The sequence below is a fragment of the Petaurus breviceps genome, unplaced genomic scaffold (assembly GCF_028583685.1).
Source record: "Petaurus breviceps papuanus isolate PSGF00001 unplaced genomic scaffold, PetGlider_PUasm1.0 91133, whole genome shotgun sequence".
Classification (NCBI taxonomy): Eukaryota; Metazoa; Chordata; class Mammalia; order Diprotodontia; family Petauridae; genus Petaurus; species Petaurus breviceps.
In genome coordinates, this window is record NW_027187419.1 from 4,038,643 (window position 1) to 4,061,342 (window position 22,700).

Genomic DNA, 22,700 nt, shown 5'->3' on the forward strand with positions numbered 1-22,700 from the left:
TAGTGAAAGAGTAAAGAAAACATCAGAGAGGACTTAGCTCTGCCTAGTTGGCTCTGAGATTAAGATGGTACATATGGTGGGGAAAAAATAGAGGGAGCCTTAGAGGACTGAGCCCTGAATCCTGACACAAGGGTTATTACTGTGTGACCTTTCAGCAGATCTTTTAACCTCCTTGGGCACAGATTTCTTCATCTGTAAAGTAAACTGGATGGAGAAGGGGACTCTACAGTCCCTTGAAGCTCTGAGTCTATGCTGCCACCTTTTCTGTCTGTGAGGGCTTGGGTTGTTTTGTCTTGCTTTTGGTTTTTAGCATATGGCTCAGTACCCAAACTAGGAAGAGAAGAACTTGCCATTCACTCTGGGAATAAAACACTGTTTAGGCTTTTTTGCTGGGATAAGTAAAAGAGGAGGGCTCTAATTTAGCCTATTTTGCTAACAAATGTGTTAGGAAATTGTGAAGAATTGCTTGGTGAGAGGGTATTTTGAAAGAATTGGCTAACGAGGATTTTAGATTTATCTATAGAACTCTAAAACCTCTGCAATTCTGTCTCAACTGCTAAGATTGACTAGGCCAAAGAAATGAGCCAAGAAATATGAAATATTTGTCCATGGGGTCATTAAATTCCCATATTTACTCAAGATCCAGACCTGCAACAACTGGGTCAGTAAAAGGGTCACAACCTCCATTGTCATACAGTTTATTTTCGTAGGATCTTTCACAATGTTTTCTTATATTTTCTTCAGTCTTTTTCCCCCATCGACCACTTTCCATATTCTTCAGGTCTCCTCTGCAGCCCCACTTGCTTTCTGCTTCTTTGAGACTTTGCATTAATTTCCTTCCATTCTTTGTCTCATCATTTTTTTAAACTATCTCCTTTCTTTTTTTAAACCACCTTTCTCCCCTAACATCAACCTTCCTGCTCCTCCTTTTATTTAGGTATATAAATACAGTTCAGCCCAAAGTATTTCCTGAGAGAAATGAGCATGATTCAATTGGGTTTTCTGTGTGGTTTCTAGTTAGTTTTCCTGTTCCAAGAAGCTTTCAGTCACAGTTGGAAGAGGGTGAATTTTATTTAACAAGATAAAACTAAGATAATTATCCAAGAATATCTTGCCTTCAGACTTATCACACAGGTTAATTATAATTACAATTATTAATGAATTACATGTAAGTACCCACCATGTAGAAAACATTGTGAAAGTTACTGAAAGATCTGTAACAGATAATATAAAATTCTCCCTGATTTCGAGAAGCTTCTAATCTACTTTAATAATTTGTCAAGTGATAGTCACTGAAGCTTTGGAGTTTTTTATTGTGAAGAAGAATATGACTGTATTTAGATAGGCGTAGGTCCTAATTTTTAATATTTTACTGTTCTTCTTTTCATTTGGAAATGACTGATTTTAAGCATCTTCTAAAGAGGCAGGATACTGGTAGGTTTCACATTATATTAGTGACTCCACAGTACTGACAATCTGTTGTTCATGGACAACTGGCATTTGGCAGGATCCATCTTCCCTAACAAATATAGTTTAATAACATGTTAATCTGACTCCCAATCACATAATCAGGTGGATGGACATCATTAGTGCCATAGGCAACGGTTATGTCCCAGGCATCAATGATACCCAAGCTGACATCCTGGTAGATGTCTTTCAAAACCAGAGACTGAATATAGCCATAAAAGTCACTAACTCCCTCAGGATCATTATTAATTCCCCTGCTTTTTTTTTACCCCTAAGGGTCACTTTGGTTTCTGGGCTTCTCAGACACAAGCATCCAACAACCTTATGAACATGAATGGCCATTTGGATAAAGATGTCAGTGGGGAAGAGTCTAAAGTGCTGGCCCAGAGGAAACACAGTAATGGTGTTTCTCTCCCCTGATATTCCGTCAACGAAAAGGGCAAGGTACTCCTTCTCTTTTGCTGAATAGCTATGTAAGCCAACCAAAGGGTAGCCATGTCTTTGCCACTGAAGCTAGATGTTCCTTTCCAAGTCCACAATTTGATGACAGAGTTTCCCAAATCCATGGACTTCAGTGCTGATGTCAAAGGGAAAAGTAAAGTCACACATTAAATGAAGTAAATATCCTCTTGAATAGCAAATTGAAAAGGACACAACCACATGTGGCCAACAATAGGCTCCCATGTGAGAAGAGAAATACAAGTGAATTGAATGATTTACAGTCATATATACATGTTATGTGTCTGATTAGTGTTTGTATAACTTATTTTGGTACTTTTTTATACATTGTCTCATAACATTCTCCAACTACTCCTTGTAGCAGACTCACTTTCCCAAGTAGATTGTAAGGTCCCAAAGGACAAGAACTATGTCTTTAATCACACACCTTGAATACCAATACATTTCTGTTATTTCAAAATGAAAGAAACTCCATTGAGGAAACAGCAAATGTGGCCATCAGAACTACTAATTGGAGCACAGGTGGCATGGTAATAATCCTTCCTCTTCACTCTGTATCCTTAAATAAAGCATTCTGTACAGCACAGACAAAGCTAGGAGTCTGAGGTCCCAAGGAAATACTCAGAAAACTCTTTACTGGGTGCAAATAAAGAGCTCTCTCATGCATTTCCAGCATAGGGACAACACTGGCAAGTATTTGGCCCTATAGAGACAGATGCAGAAGCTTGATTTCAGGGGTTTTCTCCTGTTCCCTGATCCTGGCTTCTCTGTCTCCTTCCTTCAGGATAAAATCCAGCCAAACGTGACTTTTCTCTGTTCCTTACATGTGACTCTCTCTACTCTATGGCTCTGTGCTGGCCATCCCCTATACCTGGAATGCTCTCCCTCCTCATCTCCATGTTCAGGCACCACCAGCTACATGATGCTTGTCCTGCCCCACCCACTCCTAGTGCCTTCTTCCCAACCTATCCTGAGGTTAATTATTTAGTATTCATTTGTATTTATTCTGTTTGTATTTATTTATCTACTTGTCTCCATTAGAATACAAATTTACAAGGAGTGTTTCATTAATTGTGTTGCATCCCTAGAGTCCAGCAGAGGACCTGACACACAGTAGGCATTTCATAAAGACTTACTGATTGTTTAAAATATGTAATATATCAAAGCATTCTGGTTTATTGAATCAAAGAGACCATGTAACACTGTCAGAGTCAAATCAAGTCAATAAATATTTATCAAGCACCATTTGCCAAGCATTGTGTTGAGCACAAGCAATACAAAGAGAAGCCAAAAACAAAGTCAGTAAGTCTATTGACAAACATTTATTAAGCACTTATGTGCCAATAAGGAAGATAGGGGGTGCATCAGAGACAGTGCCAAGCCTAAAGTCAGGAAGGGTCATCTTCCTAATCTCAAAGCTGGCCTCTATCACATACTGGCTCTGAGACCCTGCCTGGGAAAGTCACTTCACCCTGTTTGCCTCAGTTTCCTCATCTGTAAAATGAGCTGAGCTGGAGAAGGAAATGGCAAACCACTACAGTGTCATTGCTGAGAAAATACCAAATGGCCATGAAAACTCACACATAACTGAAAACAATTGAACCACAACAACAATGTGCTGGTTACTTTCTTGAGTGCTAGTGATACAGAGAAAGGTTTAAAAAAAGACAGTCCCTGCTCTCAAGGAGCTCACTCTTCAGAGGGAGAGATAATGTACAAACAACTGTGTACAAGCATAGTTAGGAGAAGATAAATTAGAGATAATCTCAGAGAGAAGGCAGGAATACTAAGGAGGACTGGGGAAAGCTTCATGCAGAAAATGAGACTTTATGTGATACTTAAAGGAATCCAGGGAAACCAGGAAGCAGAGATAACAAAGGAGACTGTTCTAGACATAGAGGTCTGACAATGAAAATGTTTGAGGTGAGAGATGAATTGGCATCTGGAGGAAAAGCAACTTGTCCAGAGTCACTGGATCACAGAGTATGTAGAGGGGAATGAGATAGAAGAAAACTAGAAATAAGGAAGGGGTCAAGTTATAAAAGGCTTTGAAGACCAAACTGAGTATGTTATTTTGCTCCTAAAGGTGAAAGAGAAACATAGTTATTTGTTGAGTTGGAAGAAGGAGGGGGACACGATCATTTTGCCAACTTAGTGCAGGGGTAGAGAAGCTTAGCCTTGAGACTACTTGTAGCCATGTAGCCTTCTAGGTCCTCAAGTGAAACCCTTTCACTGACTCCACATTTTACAGAGCCTTCTATTACAGGGAATTCCTCTGTAAAATTTGGGTTCAGTCAAAGGATTGCACTTGAATACAGAGAGGGCCTCATGTTGTCTCAAGGCCACAGGTTCCCCACCCCTGGCTTAGTAGATAATGGAGTGGATTGGGGAAAGACTTGTGGCAGGGAGAAAAAACACAGCAAGCTATTCATTTGTCTAGAGAGGAGATGATGAGGGTCTGTTCCATGGCAGAAGTCAGTATGTCAGAACAGAGAAGAGAAAATATACAAAAGGTGTTACAAAGATAAAAACAACAGGACTTAGCAACAGATTGGATATGGGAGATGAGAGACAGTGAGAAGTAAAAGATGACATCTAGCTTGTGATGGGAGATTGGAAGGATGGTTGTACCTCAACAGAAATGGGAAGGCAGGAAAACAGGATGGTTCGGGAGAAATTATAAATTCCACTTTGGACATGCTGCCTTTGTAATGTCTATGGGACATCCAGTTTGACATGTTCAGTAGGTAAATCAGCAGAAAAGTTGAGGTTGGATATAAAGACACCTGAGAATCATCTGCTGACAGATGATGATTAAAGCCATGGAAGCCATTGAAATTCCTGGGAAATAGTAAAAAGACTGAAGAGAAGATGACCCAAGACAGAACTGCTTGGTGAGTGTGACCTGGATGAAGGTCCAGCAAAGGAGACTGAGGAGTGGTCAGACAGGAAGTAGGAGAGCCAGAAGAAAACAGGGTTGGGAAAACCTTGAGAGGAAGGAAAGAGGATGAATGGCAATGTCAAAGGCTACAGAGAAGTCAAGAGGAATGAGGACGGAGAAAAGGCTGTTAAACCTGAAAATTAAGACTTCATTGGTAATTTTGGAGAAAGAAGTTTCAATTGAATGATGAGATGGGAAGTCAGACTTCAGAAAGTTAATAGAATGAGAGGGACAGAAGCCTTCTTGAGGAGTTTAGCCACAAAATGAAGGAGAAATTTAGGATTATAGCTAGAATAGATGGATAGATAATGGGAAGGCTTTTGGAAGATGGGGGAGTCACCAGTTTATTTGCAAGCAGTTGGGAAGCAGGCAATAGACAAGGAGAGATTGGAGATTAGTGACAGTCATCAAGACTGAGGAGGCAATCTACTAGGGAAGATGTAGTGGAATGGCATCACTTGTACATATAGAGGGGTTTGTCTTGGCTAAGAGAAAGAATACCTCTTAATGTCAGACAGGAATGAAGGATGAGGAAGTGGCTGAAGGCATCAGAGTGGTGAGAGAGGATGAGGAAGATAACAGAGGAGAATGGACTCAAGTTTTCAGTGAAAAATGAGGCAAGGTTCTCTGCTGACATAGTAGGTGAAAGGGAAGTTATTAGTTTTCAGGAAGGATGGAAAGTTGTGGCAAAGCTGCTGTGGTGAGTAGGACCGGGAATTCATTGAAGAACTGCTTTGCATAATGACAGTCCATGTGACACTAAATAGCACAAATTTATATCATATCCAGTCAATAGTTTTGTTATTTTTTTCCAGCTTTGTTCAGCAACATGTGAGAAGGATTGAAAGATTGTAGACCTTACTATATTTTCTGTTCATTAATTACAAAGTGAATTATCCCCAGTAGAGTAAAATCCAGTTAACTTTAAAGGCTCTAACCAACTCAAATTCTGTTGCAGCCTGATTAGATTTGCCCTCCCCCCCTTTTGTGGGACAGGGGAAAGCAGGAAAGTTGGGGTTAAGTGACTTGCCCAAAGTCACACGGCTAGTAAGTGTTAAGTGTTTGAGGCCAGATATGAACTCAGGTCCTCCTAATTCCACGGTTGGTTCTCTATTCACTGGACCACCTAGCTGCCCCAGATTTCCCCCTTTTTTTCAGAAGAAGGAAGCCACATATGTTTACAGACAGAATGGCTAAACAGTCTATTAGTTGCAGCCTCTGACTCAAACAGAATTCTGCTAACCCATATGCTTATCTAGACCTACCCAAACTGAAATAACTAGGGTTTGCTTAACCCATGTTCAACTTCCACATTTTCTTTTGGATACAAAGTTATAAAACCCAAAAGATTTTGATTGATGGAGCTATCAAAAGCAACCTACAAGTTCTGGCTAAGATTAGTTGCCTGGGAATATCACCTGTGTTACTTAAATACACAGAAGAGAACCTGTTTCCAGTTTGTGGGAATTAATTGCCCACAAAATATTATCAGCGAAGACTTATGTGCAAAAGCATACCTAAGGCATATCATTTAGCAAATTTCTGGAAAAGGAGGGCTAGCCATTAGGAAGAGGAAAGAACAGATAAACAGTTCCAGTGCTGTTCATGTAAATATTTTTTAAAATCTCTGGTTTCAATTCATGTAAAAAAAATGGCTCTAAACAAACTTTGGAGATACAGAACCCACAAAATGACAGAGAGAAGCTAACTTCCTGATGAAGACAGGCTGGCAGGCTGGCAGGAAGTGGCCAGCCCAGCATTGGGGAACCTAGCCCAACCCCTCGTGAGCCCAAGGTTTTAGCCCCAGGGTGGCCTGACCAGCCACTGGCTAGAGGGACTTCATATCACCAGCAGCTGTGGCAGTTTCCATAGATGCTAAGGACAAAGTAAGAGATCAGTGCAGTGTGTACCTTGGGAACCAGGAGCTTGGGAATATGGTCCGGCCTTTACCCCCTGGACAGAGAAATGGCAGAGGGGAAGTGGCCATGCGGCCACCACCACATGGCTGCTTCAGAGCTCCTGGCCTGAAGATTGTAGGGAGACCAAGTGACCAGTCTGAGGGGTAATCACTCTTGCTTTAACCTGCTTGGATCTGGATTGCGGTCTAGGGTGGAGGTCCTGGGGTGCGTGACCAGTTTTTCAGAGTGTGTGGGGGCTTCAGAGAGGGCACATAAATAATAGCTCCATCAACTATGAAACCCCATTTATTGAGACAAAGCTCCCCTCTCTGGTAGCAGAGTTCTACTGTGGCAAAAAGCTCAAAACTCAAGTAATTGAGTGGCAACATGAGCAAGAAAAGGAAGCAAAGGAAGCACAGCAATATGATTTTAGACTCCTATTTTGGGGACAAAAAGGATCAAGGCATGGAATAGTAGGGAGACAGAGAAGTCAGAACTTCTGCACCAGAAGCTTCTAAGAAAAGAATAAGCAGCTTACGGGCCATAGAGGGGCTTAAGAAGGATTTTGAAAACCAAATAAGAGAAGTAGAGGAAAAATTGAGAAGAGAAATGAGAATGATGCAAGAAAATTATAAGATGAGAGTCAATAATCTGACTGAAGAAAATAAAACTTTAAAAAATAGACTAACGCAAATGGCAAAAGAGGTTCAAAAAGGCAATGAGGAAGAAAATGCCTTAAAAGCCAAATTTTCCAGATGTAAAAAGAATCTCAAAAGCTCACTGAAGAGAATAATTCCTTCAGAATTAGATTGGAGAAAATGGAAGCTAGTGACTTTATGAGAAATAAAGAAAATATGCAAACAAATGAAAAAATAGAAGGCGGTATGAAATATCTCATTGGAAAAACCACTGACCTGGAAAATAGATACAAGAGAGATAATTTTAAAATTATTGGACTACCTGAAAACCATGATCAAAAAAAAGAACCTAGAAATCATTCTTCAAAAAATTCTCAAGGAAAATAGCCTTGATGTTTTAGAACCAGAGGGCAAAATAGAGATTGAATGAATCCACTGATCACCCCCTGAAAAAGATCCCAAAAAGGAAACTCGGGGGTGGAGCCAAGATGGCAGAGTAGAAGCAGGACCTCCACACTGCTCCTGCTTCAACCTTCCCCATTCCATGTAAAAGAGGACTCTAAACAAACTTTGGAGCTGCAGAACCCACAAAATGACACAGAGAAGCTAACCTCCTGCTGAGGACAGCCCTGCAGGCCAGCAGGATTCGGCCAGCGCAGCGCTCTTGGAGCCCAGTCCAGCCCCATCCCAAGGCTCTAACACCAAGGCAGGCCTGATGAGCCTCCTGCAGGAGGGACTCCAGATCAGCAGGAGCTGTGGCCATTTCCAGATTTATCAACACACAGATGCGAAGGACAAAGTGAGAGGTCAGTGCAGTCTGGATTTTGGGAACAGTAAGTGGGAATGCGTGGCTTTTGCCCCCAGGGCAAGAAGCTGAAAAGGTGGCACAGCCAGCCAGCACTACGTGGCAGCTTCAGCTCCTGGCCTGCAGAGTGTAGGGGGACCAAGCACCAGTCTGAAGGGTAATCGCTCTTGCTTTAACCTGCTTGAATCTGGATTGCAGTCTAGGGTGGAGGTCCTGGGGTGTATGTCCAGCTTGCCAGAGCATGTGGAGACCTCAGAGAGGGTACCCATCTAATACCTCCGGCAACTGAGAAAACCCCAGTGTTTGGGATGAAAGCTCCCCTGTCTGGTGGCAGAGTCCTACTGTGGCAAAAATCCCAGGGGTCAAGTGACTGAGGAGTGACATGATCAGGCAAAGGAAACAAAGCAGACAGAAGATTCCAACATTACACTCCTATTTTGGGGACAAAAGGAGCAAAGCATGGAACAGGAGGAAAACTGTGAACTCAGAACTCCTGCACCAAAAGCTTCAAAGGAAAATATGAGCTGGGTATAGGCCATAGAGGACCTTAAGAAGCAGATAAGAGAAGTTGAGGGAAAATTCAGAAGAGAAATGAGAATGATACAAAAAAATATGAAATGAGAGTCAACAGCCTGACTGAGGAAAATAACACTTTAAAAAACAGACTGACTCAAATGGCAAAAGAGGCTCAAAAAGGCAATGAGGAGAAGAATGCCTTAAAAAGTTGAATTTTCCAGACGGAAAAAGAATCTCAAAAGCTCAATGAGGAGAATCATGGCTTCAGAATTAGACTGGAGCAAATGGAAGCTAATGACTTTATGAGAAATCAACATGCTGTTAAAGAGATCCAAACAAATGAAAGAATAGAAGGCAATGTGAAATATCTCATGGGAAAAACCACTGACCTGGAAAATAGATCCAGGAGAGAGAATTTAAAAATTATTGGACTACCTGAAGCCATGATCAAAGAAAGAACCTAGAAATCATCCTCCAGGAAGTTCTCAAGGAAAACTTCCCTGATGTTTTAGAATCAAAGGGCAAAATACAGGTTGAAAGAATCCACTGATCACCTCCTGGAAAAGATCCCAAAAAGAAAACTCCTAGGAATATTATAACCAGGTTCCAGAATTCCCAGATTAAGGAGAGAATATTACAAGCAGCCAGGAAGAAACAATTTGAATATTGTGGAAATACAATCAGGATAACCCAGGATCTGGCAGCTTCTACACTGAGGAATCGAAGGGCTTGGAATATGATATTCCGGAGGTCAAAGGAGCTGTGATTAAAACCAAGAATCACCTACCCAGCAAAACTGAGTATCATGTTTCAGGGGAAAATATGGTCATTCAGTGGAATAGAGGACTTTCAAGCATTCTTGCTGAAAAATCCAGAGTTGAACAGAAAATTTGACATTCAGATATAAGAAGCAAGAGAAGCATGAGAAGATAAACAGGGAAAAGAAATCATAAAGAACATATAAAAGTTGAACTATTAACATTCCTACATGGAAAAACAATAATTGTAACTTATGAAATTTTTCTCAGTAGTTGAAGGAAATATATATACATATATGTCTATATATGAGGGTATATGGGCATATGAATACATATGTGAATGTGTGTATATATGTTTACAGGTATACATAAATAGAGGGCACAGGACCAATTTAACAGGAAGGGATTATACTTAAAAGGTGAAATTAAGAGGTGAGAGAGGAGAATAATGAGAGGAGATGGGGAGAGACAGAATCGGGTAAACTATCTCATACAGAAGAGGGAAGGGGAAATGGTTACAATGGAGGGGAAGAATAGGAAGGTAAAAGGGAATGGGTCAACCTTATTCCCATCAAATTTGGCTTGAGGAGGGAATGAAATACATACTAAAAAGGGTATCTCACCCTACAGGAGAGTAGGGGGGAGGGGATAAGAGGGGGAATGATGGGAGCACAGGCTGAGGGGGAGGGAAGTTGGAAGCACCCACTTTTGTCTTTTGTTTTTTGTTTCTTTTTGTAGGGCAATTGGGGTTAAGTGACTTGCCCAAGGTCACACAGCTAGTTTTTGTGTTAAGTGTCTGAGGCCGGATTTGAACTCAGGTCCTCCTGACTCCAGGGCCAGTGCTCTATTCACTGCACCACCTAGCCGCCCCTGAATCACCCACTTTTGAAAAGGGACAGGATCAAAGTAGAGAACAGAACAAGTGGGAGGTGAGATAGTAGGGAGGGAAATATAGTCAGTCTTTTACAATATATCTACTATGTTACTGTTTTGCATTAGCCACACATGTACATCCTATACTGAACTGCTTATCTTCCCAATAAGGGTGGGTGACAAGGGAGGAAGGGAATGAATCTGAAATTCAAAGTTTTAAAATCAAATATTCAAATATGTTTGTGTGTGTATATGTATGTGTGTGTGTGTGTACTATTATCAATACTATTTCACATGTAATTGGGATATAAGATATACAGGCACTTGGGCATAGAGATCTACTGGAAAAGTAAAAAGGGGTATGGGAGAAAATATGGGAAAGAGCAGATTGGAGGAGGGGATATCCTGTGGGACTGCTATTTTCGGGGGAGTTGGTACGGGAAAATAGGGAGAAAATTTGTAACTCAAAATCTGGTGGAAATGAATGATGTAAATCAGAAGTTATTAAAGCATTTGGAAAGAAAAAGAAAAAAGTAAACTCTTAGGAATATTATAGCCAGGTTCTGGAATTCGCAGATCAAGGAGAAAATATTACAAGCAGCCAGGAAGAAACAATTTGAACATTGTGGAAACACAATTAGGATAACACAGGATCTGGCAGCTTCTACCCTGGGGGATCGAAGGGCTTGGACTATGATATTCCAGAAGTCAAAGCAGCTGGGATAAAAACTAAGAATCACCTACCCAGCAAAACTGAGTATCATGTTTCAGGGGCAAAATATGGTTACTCAATGGAATAGAGAACTTTCAAGCATTCTTGATGAAAAAACTCTGAATAGAAAATTTGACATTCAAATACAAGAAACAAAAGAGATGCATGAGAAGGTAAACAGGGAAAAGAAATCATAAGGAACTTATCAAAGTTGAACTATTTACAATCCTACATGAAAAAATGATAATTGTAAACTATGAAAATTTTCTCAGTATGTAATTGTACACATATGTATATATATATATATATATATATATATATATATATGTCTTTATAGGAGATTATATGGCCATATGAATACATATGTGAGTGTGCATACATGTGTACAGGCATACATAGACAGATGTCACAGGACCAATTAAAAAGGAAGGGATGATACTTAAAAGGTGAAATTAAGAGGTGAGAGGAATATAATGTGAGGAGATGGGGAGAGAGAGAAAAGGGGGTAAATTATCTCATATAGAAGAGGCAAGGGAAAATTTTTACAATGGAGGGGAAGAACAGGAAGGATAAAGGGATTGAGTCAACCTTATTCTCATTGAATTTGGCTTAGGGAAGGAATGACATACACACTAAATAGGGTATCTCACCCTACAGGAGAGGAGGGGGGAAGGGAATGAGAGGGGGGATAATGGAAGGGAGGGCAGGCTGGGAGGGAGGGAAGTTGGAAGCACTCACTTTTGAAAAGGGACAGGAGCAAAGTAGAAAATAGAACAAGTCTGGGGTGGGATAGAATGGAGGGAAATATAGTCAGTCTTTCACAATACATCCACTATGGAAATGTTTTGCATAGCTACACATGTACAACCTATATTGAATTGCTTATCTTCCCAGGGTGAGTGAGGAAGGAGGAAGGAAAAGAATCTAGAATTCAAAGTTTTAAAATCAAATGTTTATAACATATATATTATTATTATTATTTTACATGTAACTGGGAAATAAGATATACAGGCACTGGGGCATAGAGATCCCCTGTGACCTACTGGAAAGTCAGAAGGGGGATGGGGGAAGATATGGGAGAGAGCAGATTGAGAAGGGGATATTCAGTGGGACTGCTGTTTTGGGGTGGTAGATAGGGGAGAAATGGGGAGAAAATTTTTAACTGAAAATCTTGTGGAAATGAATGATGTAAACTAAATAAGGAAAAAGAAAAGAAAAAAGAAATCTCAGGCTTGAGCTTCTGTATTCATTTGTTCAATGTGTCCCGTACTTTGCTCTCTGTCAGGCAAATGAAACTGAAAGGACATTATTTTAATATAAATATTAGTCATGATGTAAAGAAGATTTAAACCAAGAGGAGGAACCTTGAGAAATAAGAAACAGAGAGAAAGAGAGAGAGAGAGAGAGAGAGAGAGAGAGAGAGAGAGAGAGAGCAAATACTATTCTTGGGTCTGCATTCAGACTCCATTGTTCTTTTTTCTGGCTGTGGATAACATTTTTCATCATGAGTCTTTTGGAGTTAAAAGATGATCATTTGTAACTGGGGAAATGGAAGAGGAAACAAAAAAAAAAGATTCTTTGAGCAGTTTGACCTGGTACGTTGAACATCTAGAACTTTTTAATTTCCTGTTTCCTTCCTTGATAAAACAGATTGATGACCCAAAACTAAGGCAAAAGAGCCAGCAGCCAAGAAGGACACTAAGCAGCTGTGAAGAAATGGAGCACAGGACGTGGCAGGACATCTAAATATGAGGGAAAATGAGCATGAAAGGATATTCTTCCCCCTTGGTGTCCTTTCTCTCCTGATCATCTCTCATAGGACATGCCATGGCTTCTTCTGTGACTACTTGTAAAATACTGCTGTTTCTGATGTTGGTGTTAGCTGCCTATATCATTTTGATGGCTACAGAAAACTTCTCAAAGGTAGGAATTGTTTTCTCTTTTAGTATTCACATTACCCCAAGACAAACCAAATAACTGCCATAGCTTGCACAGAAGAATATCGGTTACCTAAACAGCTAACTGGAAATCCCTACCCTCAAGCCAATATTGGCTAGAGATTCTGTCCTTCAGTTTTTTCCACAGCTCTGCAAGCAACCAAGGGATTTAAGCAGTTTTTTTGTTTGCCTCAGGCCCAATAAAAACTTCTAGGATATATATGGAAGAGCTTAATACTATTACAGACTCCAGGATATACCAAATTCTAAACTAATTTCTGGATAAGAAAAAATAGCACATTTGATTAACTTCTGACCACTGGGAAGCCTGGGATTGTCCATAGGCACAAATATATCATTTCTTGGGAGGACTACTCCAGAGCCAGTTTGAGCTGGATCCAGACCATATCAGGATATGACCTATCCTCACCTTTGGAATATACTTTGTCTCTTACCAACTCAAATGTTTTTATTTCACTTATTGATTGACAATTTTTTTTTCACATGTCTAGTTCCATGGGTAAACACAGGTGGTTGTTTGTGTAAACAGTGGGATGCATATTGCAGAACATTGTCTCTCTGTTCTTATAACTGATTGCTATTAATTTTTTTAAAGTAATTGGGGTTAAGTAATTTGCTTAAGGTTACATGGTGAGTTATTTTGTGTGGGTGCCCAGTATCTGAGGCTGGAACAGATCTTGGGTCTCCTGATGCAGGGGCTGGCACTCTTACTCACTGTGCCACCTAGCTGGCCCCTGGTTACTATTTATTATTGACTTTTATATGCATTTTCAAGTATCATTTACTCTTCTCTCTTGAAAATGTATTTATAAAACATGATAATCACAAACAAACTTAAAAAAATAATTCCAAACACGAAGAAAGAGAAGTGTACAAAAATACTGGGAACTATTTGTCTTCAAAAGAAGTATCTATACATGTCTATAAATATATAGGTACATATATAACTACACATTTGCATATATATGTATTAATACATATAGGAGAGGCAAAGTGGCTTAGTGGATACAAAGCCATCCTCAAAACCAAGATGACCTGGGTCGAGTCCACATCTGACATACATGAGCTGTGTGACCCTGGGCAAATAATTTTAATCACTCAATATTTTAGGTGACTCTAATACTATAAGTTGCAGAGAAAATCTCAATTTGCATTGGTAAAAGGAGTTTCCTCACCTGAGTATACTTCATATAAATCAACTCCCAAATCCAACACTTATCTCTCACATATAAGTACAATTTGCTTCCTAAGAATTTCTAAATTACCAGTATATGCTGGAAACACCTTGGATGGTAAAAAAACAAAACAAAACCAAACCACATGTTTCTTCCAGCTCTGAAATATAATCTCATGTCATATATATAAACTGAAAAGAAATTGTGGTTACAAACCAGAAATGTGTTTTCTGCAATATCCACACAATGTGTCATTTTTTCATTACTCCAGTTTCCTTCTGTCTTCATTCTTTCGACCTCTTCTCATTGCTCGGACATTTGCAACAAGTCTTCCTGTCCTGAAAAACCAGTCAGCACTGCCACAGAACCCACAGAGACTGATTTGAGAATTAAAGAAATCATAGAGCAGCTGGATCATCAGATCCCATATAGACCATTCTCTCATGTCAACACCACCACAAGTGCAGCCCACAGTGTGGCCAAAATCATCAATCCTAAGACCACCTACTGCACGGGGGATCACCTAAATATTCTCCTGGAGGTGAGAGACTACTTGGGGCACAGAAAACAATATGGAGGAGATTTCTTAAGATCCAGGATTTCTTCCCCAGATCTGAAAGCAGGAGCTTCGGGACAGGTGACAGATTTCAACAATGGCACCTACCTTGTCAATTTTACCTTATTCTGGGCAGGTAAAGTTTCTATATCAATTCTGCTCATGCACCCCAGTGAAGGGGTGTCTGCCCTCTGGAGAGCAAGGAAAAAGGCCTATGATAAAGTGATTTTCAGAGGCCATTTTGCCAAGGGCACTTCTCAAGTCTTCAGTAAATGCAGCCTGGTTGTAGACGCAAGTGCTGAACTGTGCCAGTACCTGGACCACCGAGACCAAGAAGCCTTCTACTGTGTGAAGCCTCCACAAGTGTCCTGTGATGCACTGACCCATATGACAGCCAGGAGTAGTGGAGTTTCTTATCTTAGTATAAAGGAGAAAAATCTTTTACATAAGTAAGTAGACTTTCAAATATACAGTGGGGTTAATGTGAAGACTTTAGGTTTGAACCATATACATACACATAAGACTCTTTTACCTAGATGATCCAAATTAGCCATATTATATTATATTAATTTTATCATATCATGTTATGTTATAATATATTATATATATACATATATATATCTAATTCCATGGGTAAACACAAGTGGTTGCTTGTGTAAACAGTGGGATGCATATTGCAGAACATTGTGTCTCTGTTCTTAAAACTGACTGCTATTAATTTTTATAATATATTTTTATAATATATATTATAATATATAATTACATATATCATATCATATATTATATTATATTTGAATTCAATCCATGAAAGAGGAAGCCCAAGTAAAGCAACCTGTATCATATAGGGTGATGGATGCAGCAATAATACCTAACATTTATATGGTGCATTACAAATATTTAATTTTATCCTAACCACAAACCTAGGCAATAGGTACTAGATATATTCCCATTTTACAGATGAAAAGAACTGTGGCACACAGAGTTTAAGACTTACCCCAGGTCACATAAGAATCTGAAGCTAGATTTGAATTCAGGTCTTTCTTCCTCTATAATTGGCACAATATTCACTGTATCACCTAGATGTCATTAATAGTGACTTACAGGATCAGTTTTAACAGTCTTCATTCCAATGAATATCTTTTTCCTCAACTTTTGCCCATAGTAATCCACAGATTGAATTGCCAGTTAAAACCTGATTCAGACAAGAAAATATGGAGCCCAGAAGTGGGGGTGGTAGAAAGATGAGAAATGCCAACCTAGAACATTTGATTGAAAATGTCCTTCAGTTAATCTCAACGTTCTCTTTGGTTTATTAAAATGTTTTCCTGTCCAGTCCTGTGACTTTTCTGTCTACATATGCATAACTGTATATCAGCAACTCCTTTGTAGTCTTAGAGATTTTCCTGGGGCACTAAGAGTCTGTGACTTTTCCGTGGTCATTTAGCTGATATATGTCAGAGATAGAAACTGAATTCCTTTTTCCTCTGTACCACATAGCTTCTCTAGCTTAAAGGTAGCACAGGATGGATGGAAGAAAATAAAGTAGTTGTTAAGCTTCTAAAATATCATGGTCACTGTGGTGAGAATTTTTTTTTACAAATATTCTGTCATTTGAGCCTCACACCCACCTAGGAGACAGATGCAATTATTATCCCCATTTTACAGTTGAGGAAACTAAGGCAGAGAGATGTGACTTGCCCAGGGTCACACAGTTAGAAATGGTTTGAAGATGGATTTTCATTCAGGTCTTCTTGAGTCCAGGTCCCATGTTTCATCTACTGGATCACCTAGCTGTTGAGAAAAGAACCAAACTGCAGAAATTTAGGCACAAAACACTGGGGTTTTGTTTTTATATTGTAGTTCTGCATGTTGCATCCAGGGTGATGGTAGATTAACTTGTGTTGTTGTTTCTTCAAGGTCCAACGTCGGGGTTGAAATTATAAGAGGCTTTGAACCCATCACGGTCTCCCAGTGTAACAGTAAGTCTGCTCTTCTCTGCTCTGTTGTGGGTCATGCTCAATAACTCTATAAAAGTCACTCACCCTCATTCAACTGTAATCTGCCTGTGTCATGACCAGGTAACTCCCCCCTGGGGCATATCAGAGGAAGTGTGATAAGTGTCAGATTCCTTGGGCATCAAAAAAAGAAAAAAATAGGAATCCTATGATAAGAAAGGTTTTCAACTTAAGTTTCAACTAGTTTTTCTTCTTAATTAGACATGCATGGGTGTGTACATGTTCATTTGACCCCTTTCAATCTGTACAGGAATTATTCCCATCTGACCAGTCTTCCTGCTCTGGTACCATTTGAAGGCGTCTATGATGGAGTCTGACTGAGAAATAGATTTCCTTTTAGATTTCTGGTGCAGCCATCTCAAGTTGTGAGTTGATGAAGTTGGCATTTTCTGGAAATGCATTCTTACATCATGGGCTTTAATGACAAGTAGAAATCTCACTCACATTATGTAACAGAAATGCATTTTTTGTTGTTGTTGGATCAACCAATTGACCAACATGGAAAAACCTTGTAAAGCCAACCCTATTTTAAAAGTGATACATAATATAAAAATATAAACTCTATTTCCATGAAGAAAATATTCATGAAACTAGATTGAAAATTTTGGGTAGAAAAGTAGTTAAAATTATGTCCAATCCTGAGTTAGTTCTGGGTATACCTGATGCTTCTGGGTATGTGGATACTAATCTTCAATACATTTCTTTTCTTACTTTTTTTCTCTTTCAAAAAATTATTTTGATGAATTTTGCATCCTTTTTTCAATGTGATGCATGCACAATGAGTGCTGGATTTGACATCAGAGAATATGGGTTCACATCCCTACACTCTGCCACTCTGCTCAGAGAATCATAGTCTTAGAGATGGAGGAGACCTTAGGAGGTCATTGAGTTAAACCATCCAATTATAAACATGGGGAAACTGAAGAACAGAAAAGTAACATGAGTTGTCTAAGGCCATATAGCGAGTAAAGTCAAAGTGGGTTTTGAACTCATATTTCCTGACCTCAAATCTGATGCCTGAGCCATTAGACCATCACAGAGAATAAATTTCTATAAGCATTGGCTTCCCTATCTCTGAAAGAAGAGGGTTGCAATAAATGACCTCTAAAGATCCTTCTAGTTTCAAATCTATGGTCCAATTATCCTTATTCTGAGTAATTAAGAGCTACTACCCAACTCAGACCACAAGGATTTCTTCCATATTTGAGGACTCTTTCTTTAGCTTCCTTATTTTCCTTCTGTTTATATATTTAAAATCTTTAATAAAGTTATGTGGTTATGTCCTAATTAATCATTCAGATCCCAAGCATCATTTTATTTTTTTTAGTTTAGGCCTTAGTCAGGGTCTAAGTATCAATTGGCAAATTGCAAAACATTACATAAACATGAGCTGTTTCTTTGAATTAGAACCATATGAGCACTCTCCTCTGATTCTTCCTTAACATACTCTCTTATTTGCAGCATATAATAATTTAAATAATGAAACAGTTTCTTATAAATTATGAAATTATATTCTTAATTGCTGAGTATTTGGTAACTCTAATAATAGGATCTTCCAATCTTTTATTTTTATAATGTAATTGGTCTTTTGTAAATAGAACAAATCACTTCATGTCTTCATTTCTTCTGAGGTCAGGATACCAGATAGATTAACTTTTTATAGGTAAGATTTTTGCCAAGTGAGGATACAGTCCCAAGTCTTTCAAAAATCATGAATCAGGAAGCCTGGTGCTAGAACTATTCTTGATTCTCTCTTTAGATTGTAAGGCTTGGGTTTGTCCATGCTTTTTTACGCTCTTCTCTCCAAATGACTTTCTCTGTGATTTTTGATGTTTCTTGACTTTTTTTTTCAGGAAGAATGCATTAGAGTCATCGTAAAGAGTATCTAGTGACATCTTTTCCTCATCAATACCAATTACCTGGTACTCATCTGAATTGAAAAACTGAAGGAGAGTTGATTTCACTTTTCTTTTCATTGTTTCTTTCCTTTTTGCTTCCTATGGCTTTTGGTTTTCTGATATGTACTTCTACCCAAATATCATGAAAGCACGTCTTTTTCTTTCCACAATGAGAACTAATCCATGTTTGGAATGAATAGAAAAACTTCCAAATATGCCAAGCCCTTTGCTAAATGCTAAGGATACACATGGAAAAGATAAGATAGTCCTAGCTCTCAAGGAGCCCACATTTTAATTGGGAGAAACAATATGTCTGAGAGAGTTCAGCTGTAGAGTGTACGGAAAATCCTGGAATCCCCAGTTGTCGAAAGGTTGGGAAGATAGTCAGACCCAGGGGCACATTGGGTGTGTGGGCAGATCAGATGTTGGTGCCCTGGAGGCCTGGAGGTCTGAAGTTGCTGGGCATATTTTAAGATCTATAATACTTCAGGACTCATGGGCAAGGCAGACGGTAAGTCAAAGTGGCCTTCCATCTCACTGGAGAATTGTAGTGGGTCACTCCCAGCTCCTCTAAGCAGTGTCAGCAGCCATTCTACTCTTCCATCTTACTGCCTGTGAAAGGGTCTTGGTGCCTGGTGGTGTGAGGACAGGGAAAAAGTAGGGAAGGCAGAAGACTGCCTTTGCTGGTGGTTCCTTAAACCACAGGGCAACAATGCTTTGGGTTTTATTCCATTTTCTTTTTGGGGTTAGCTCTCTTCTTTGGAATACCATTCTAAAGATGCCAGTCTCAGCAGTTCCATCCTTAGGGACCCAAGTAGCTTTGTGATATTTCATAATCATATTGATCTTCTAGCTTAAAAGACATCAGATATGTGAAAGAACTGGGTCACAAGGCAGATTAGGTGAAGGAGTATAGATGTTATCCATTACTACAAAACAATTCAAAATGAGTATTTTAAAATAGCATTATTGCCATCATTTTCTTTCAAATAGGTATTTTATAGAAGTCTTAAGATTCCTGAAAAGGGGATTGGCTAGGTGGCACAGTGAATACAGCAGCAGCACTGGAGTCAGGAGGACCTGAGTTCAAATCCAGCCTCAGATATTTGGCACACATACTAACCATGTGACCTTAGGCAGGTCACTTAACCCCAGTTGCCCTCCCCCAAAAAGCAAAAAATAAATATGTTCTGAAAACAGTCCTGGAAAATCTGTTAAGGCCGTCCTTTGGGTGGCATATTAATATCATTATTCTTGGAGCATTGCTTGAACCCATATTACTCAGATTAGTGAGAGATGACATCAATCTGGTTGAATATTTTGGTAATTGTGATAGTGAGGAAGATTGGTCTGATAGACTAATTCTGAATGCACTGAATTTATTAGAGGTTGAAACAGTGAAAGAGAAATGCTGTGTCGGAATGAAGTCCCCTATTCCCAGTGGTTACTCTTTGCAAGGAAAATGGAATCCAGCATTTTGCAAACTAACTCAACTAAGTAATTTGAATGTAATCAATCGCTGTTTGAAAGGAAAACTCATTTACTTCATGGGAGATTCTACCCTACGCCAGTGGATAGAACAGTTCCCCAATATTGTGAAAAGTAAGTTGCCAGAATTTAATTTTTTTAATAATAGGACTTCTGTGGGAATATTTTTGTTTCATTTTCTTGACCTTTGCAGGGATGGGGGGAATTTTTGAAAGTACTTCTTATATTTTGCAGAAGAAAATATTATTTTCATTTCCTTTCTTGTGTAGCTTTATAAAATTTAATTGGGGGGGAGGGTGACTATAGCATGTGAGGCAAAAACTATTCTCTAATTACTAATTATATTAAGAGTGAGGTAATTAGTTTGACCTGTACTGAAAACTGCTAAGATTGTTTTCTTTCCTTCAAACATGTTATCATTTTTCCCCCCATCAGCACTGAAACATTTTGATTTTCATGGAAACCCACCATATAAGAAGTACATACTGCTGGATACAGAAAGACACATTCATATTCAATGGAAAAAACATGGACATCCATTTTTCACTGAGAGTCTGTACTCAGTAAAAGATAATGACTATATTACCCGTGAAATTGATGGAATAGCAGGAGACAGAAACACAGTCATAGTCATCACCCTTGGACAACATTTCAGATTATTCCCAGTCGACCTCTACATCCGAAGAGTTATCAATATCCAAAGGGCAATTCTGAGGTTATGGCTAAGAAGTCCAGAGACCAGAGTTATCCTGAAGGCAGAAAACATTAGGGAAATGGACACTGAGGCTGAGCGATTTGGTGATTTTCATGGCTATATTCAGTACCTTATTATGAGGGACATTTTCCGGGATCTCAATGTGGGTTTCATCGATGCCTGGGACATGACCATTGCCTATGACTCTAGAATCCTGCACCCCCCTAATAATGTTGTTGGAAATCAGATTAATATGTTCTTAAACTACATATGCTAAGGGACTGGGGACAACATCACCAGGAAGGGCTCTTTATCGCTTTATCTATCAAGTACTATGAGAGGACCAAACATACCTAATAACGGATTCTAGGGGATATGTATATAGCAGAAAATAAGATGGTAAGATGGTGTGTCATGGTGGTGGGGCAACAGGAAAGTATGAGGCCCTACATGCCCTTTTGGAATAGGAGATATGTCATAAATATACAATGTTACTGATTCCTTGATTGACCAGTCACATGGGAAATCATCTTTCTTTGATATTCTTGATTTCTATAATATCCAGTGACCCTAGATCTCCAGGATGTATGTGTTGGCAGTAGGATGGGGAGAAATGACTAGAACATAGGTTTGAGCAATAACATCTTGAAACAGACAGCAAGAAAACAAGACCCACCCAAATAAGTGATTTAGATTGCAGGCTAAAGGATTTGATCATACCACAGAGGGAATTGTCTGCACTGTTCAAGATTAAACCTACATCTGGGTTGTTTTATTGAAATGTACTGTTGGTTACTCAGGGACCCCTACAAATATCCAGGCTTTAGGTGGTTTTATGGAAGAAGAAGTTCTGAGAAAGGATCCCAAAGGGAAAAGGAAAGAGGCTCTTTTACATTACCACAGGCATGGATGAAGCTCTCAGCCAAATGGAGACATGTGAGAGAATTCTGATAAATTTGTGGTCTTCATTTAAGCTTCATAGACAAAGCTGGAGTAGTGATTTGGATTCAATGAAAGATTTTGAATGATAGGTTAGAGTTTTAAGGGACCAATACATTCTTGAGAAGGGAAGGGGACTTCTTAGTGATGGGAGTTTTATTTACCAGGATCAGAAAAGGTTTGGAGCTTGAGAACAGTAGGCCAAATGTTTTGCAATAGAACACCAATCCGATTTATATCAGTCTAAAATACTTGATACTGTCCCTCAGGTGAAAAGTTACATTCAAAACTTTGAATATTAAATCTGTGCATATTGCATGTCTTCTGATACATGTGTAAGGGTGTCTGTTGCCTAAATGTGTGTGTACTGGTGTATCAGGTATTCATTTGTTTCAGGAAAAGTAATGGGTCATCATTTATTTTCTTATTTTCCTTAATTTCATTTAGGGAATAATTTAGCAAGGTGGTTATTCACTTTGGGATTCAAAACTATTACATGCCTTCTGTCTTTGAAAAAATATGTAGGTAAATGCTGCATTTTCAGAGAATGGAAAAAATCCACCAAACAAAAATTATAACAAAATTCTAGAAGGATTGGACTGAGAAGTGTTTTTCTTTTTTTTTTCTTTTTTTGTTTAAAAGCAATCGGGGTTAAGTAACTTGCTCAAGGTTACACGGCCAGTTATTTCTGAGTGTGGGGCTGAGTATCTGAGCCCAGAATTGATCCAGGTCATCCTGACACTGGAGCCAGTGCTCTTACTTCCTGAGCCACCTGACCGCTCCTAAGCAATTGGGCTTAAGTAACTTGCTCAAGGTTATACAGCCAGGTGTTTCTGGGTGGGTGCTCAGTGTCTGAGCCCGGGATTCGATCTCCAGGTCATCCCAACACTGGAGCCAGTGCTCTTACTCG

General features: G+C 39.2%; 1 protein-coding gene and 1 pseudogene across 1 annotated transcript; one reads left to right on the forward strand and one right to left on the reverse strand.

Moving 5' to 3' along the window:
• LOC138154808 (NXPE family member 4-like) overlaps positions 1-22,700 on the reverse strand; it is a 362,284-nt pseudogene that overhangs the window by 133,945 nt on the left and 205,639 nt on the right.
• Positions 12,895-21,128, forward strand: LOC138155451 (NXPE family member 1-like). The gene is made up of 5 exons (XM_069080705.1): positions 12,895-12,990; positions 14,472-15,205; positions 16,674-16,735; positions 20,056-20,271; positions 20,593-21,128. The coding sequence occupies exons 1-5, from the start codon at positions 12,895-12,897 to the stop codon at positions 21,126-21,128; spliced, it is 1,644 nt and encodes a 547-aa protein (XP_068936806.1).

What these genes read in the sequence shown, in the direction of transcription:
- LOC138155451 (XM_069080705.1), top strand. Translation starts at nt 12,895, where the DNA reads ATGGCTTCTTCTGTGACTACTTGTAAAATACTGCTGTTTCTGATGTTG. An exon ending in CACGGTCTCCCAGTGTAACA is followed by an intron (nt 16,736 to 20,055) that starts GTAAGTCTGCTC and finishes TGAATTTATTAG; the next exon opens with AGGTTGAAACAGTGAAAGAG. An exon ending in GTTCCCCAATATTGTGAAAA is followed by an intron (nt 20,272 to 20,592) that starts GTAAGTTGCCAG and finishes TCCCCCCATCAG; the next exon opens with CACTGAAACATTTTGATTTT.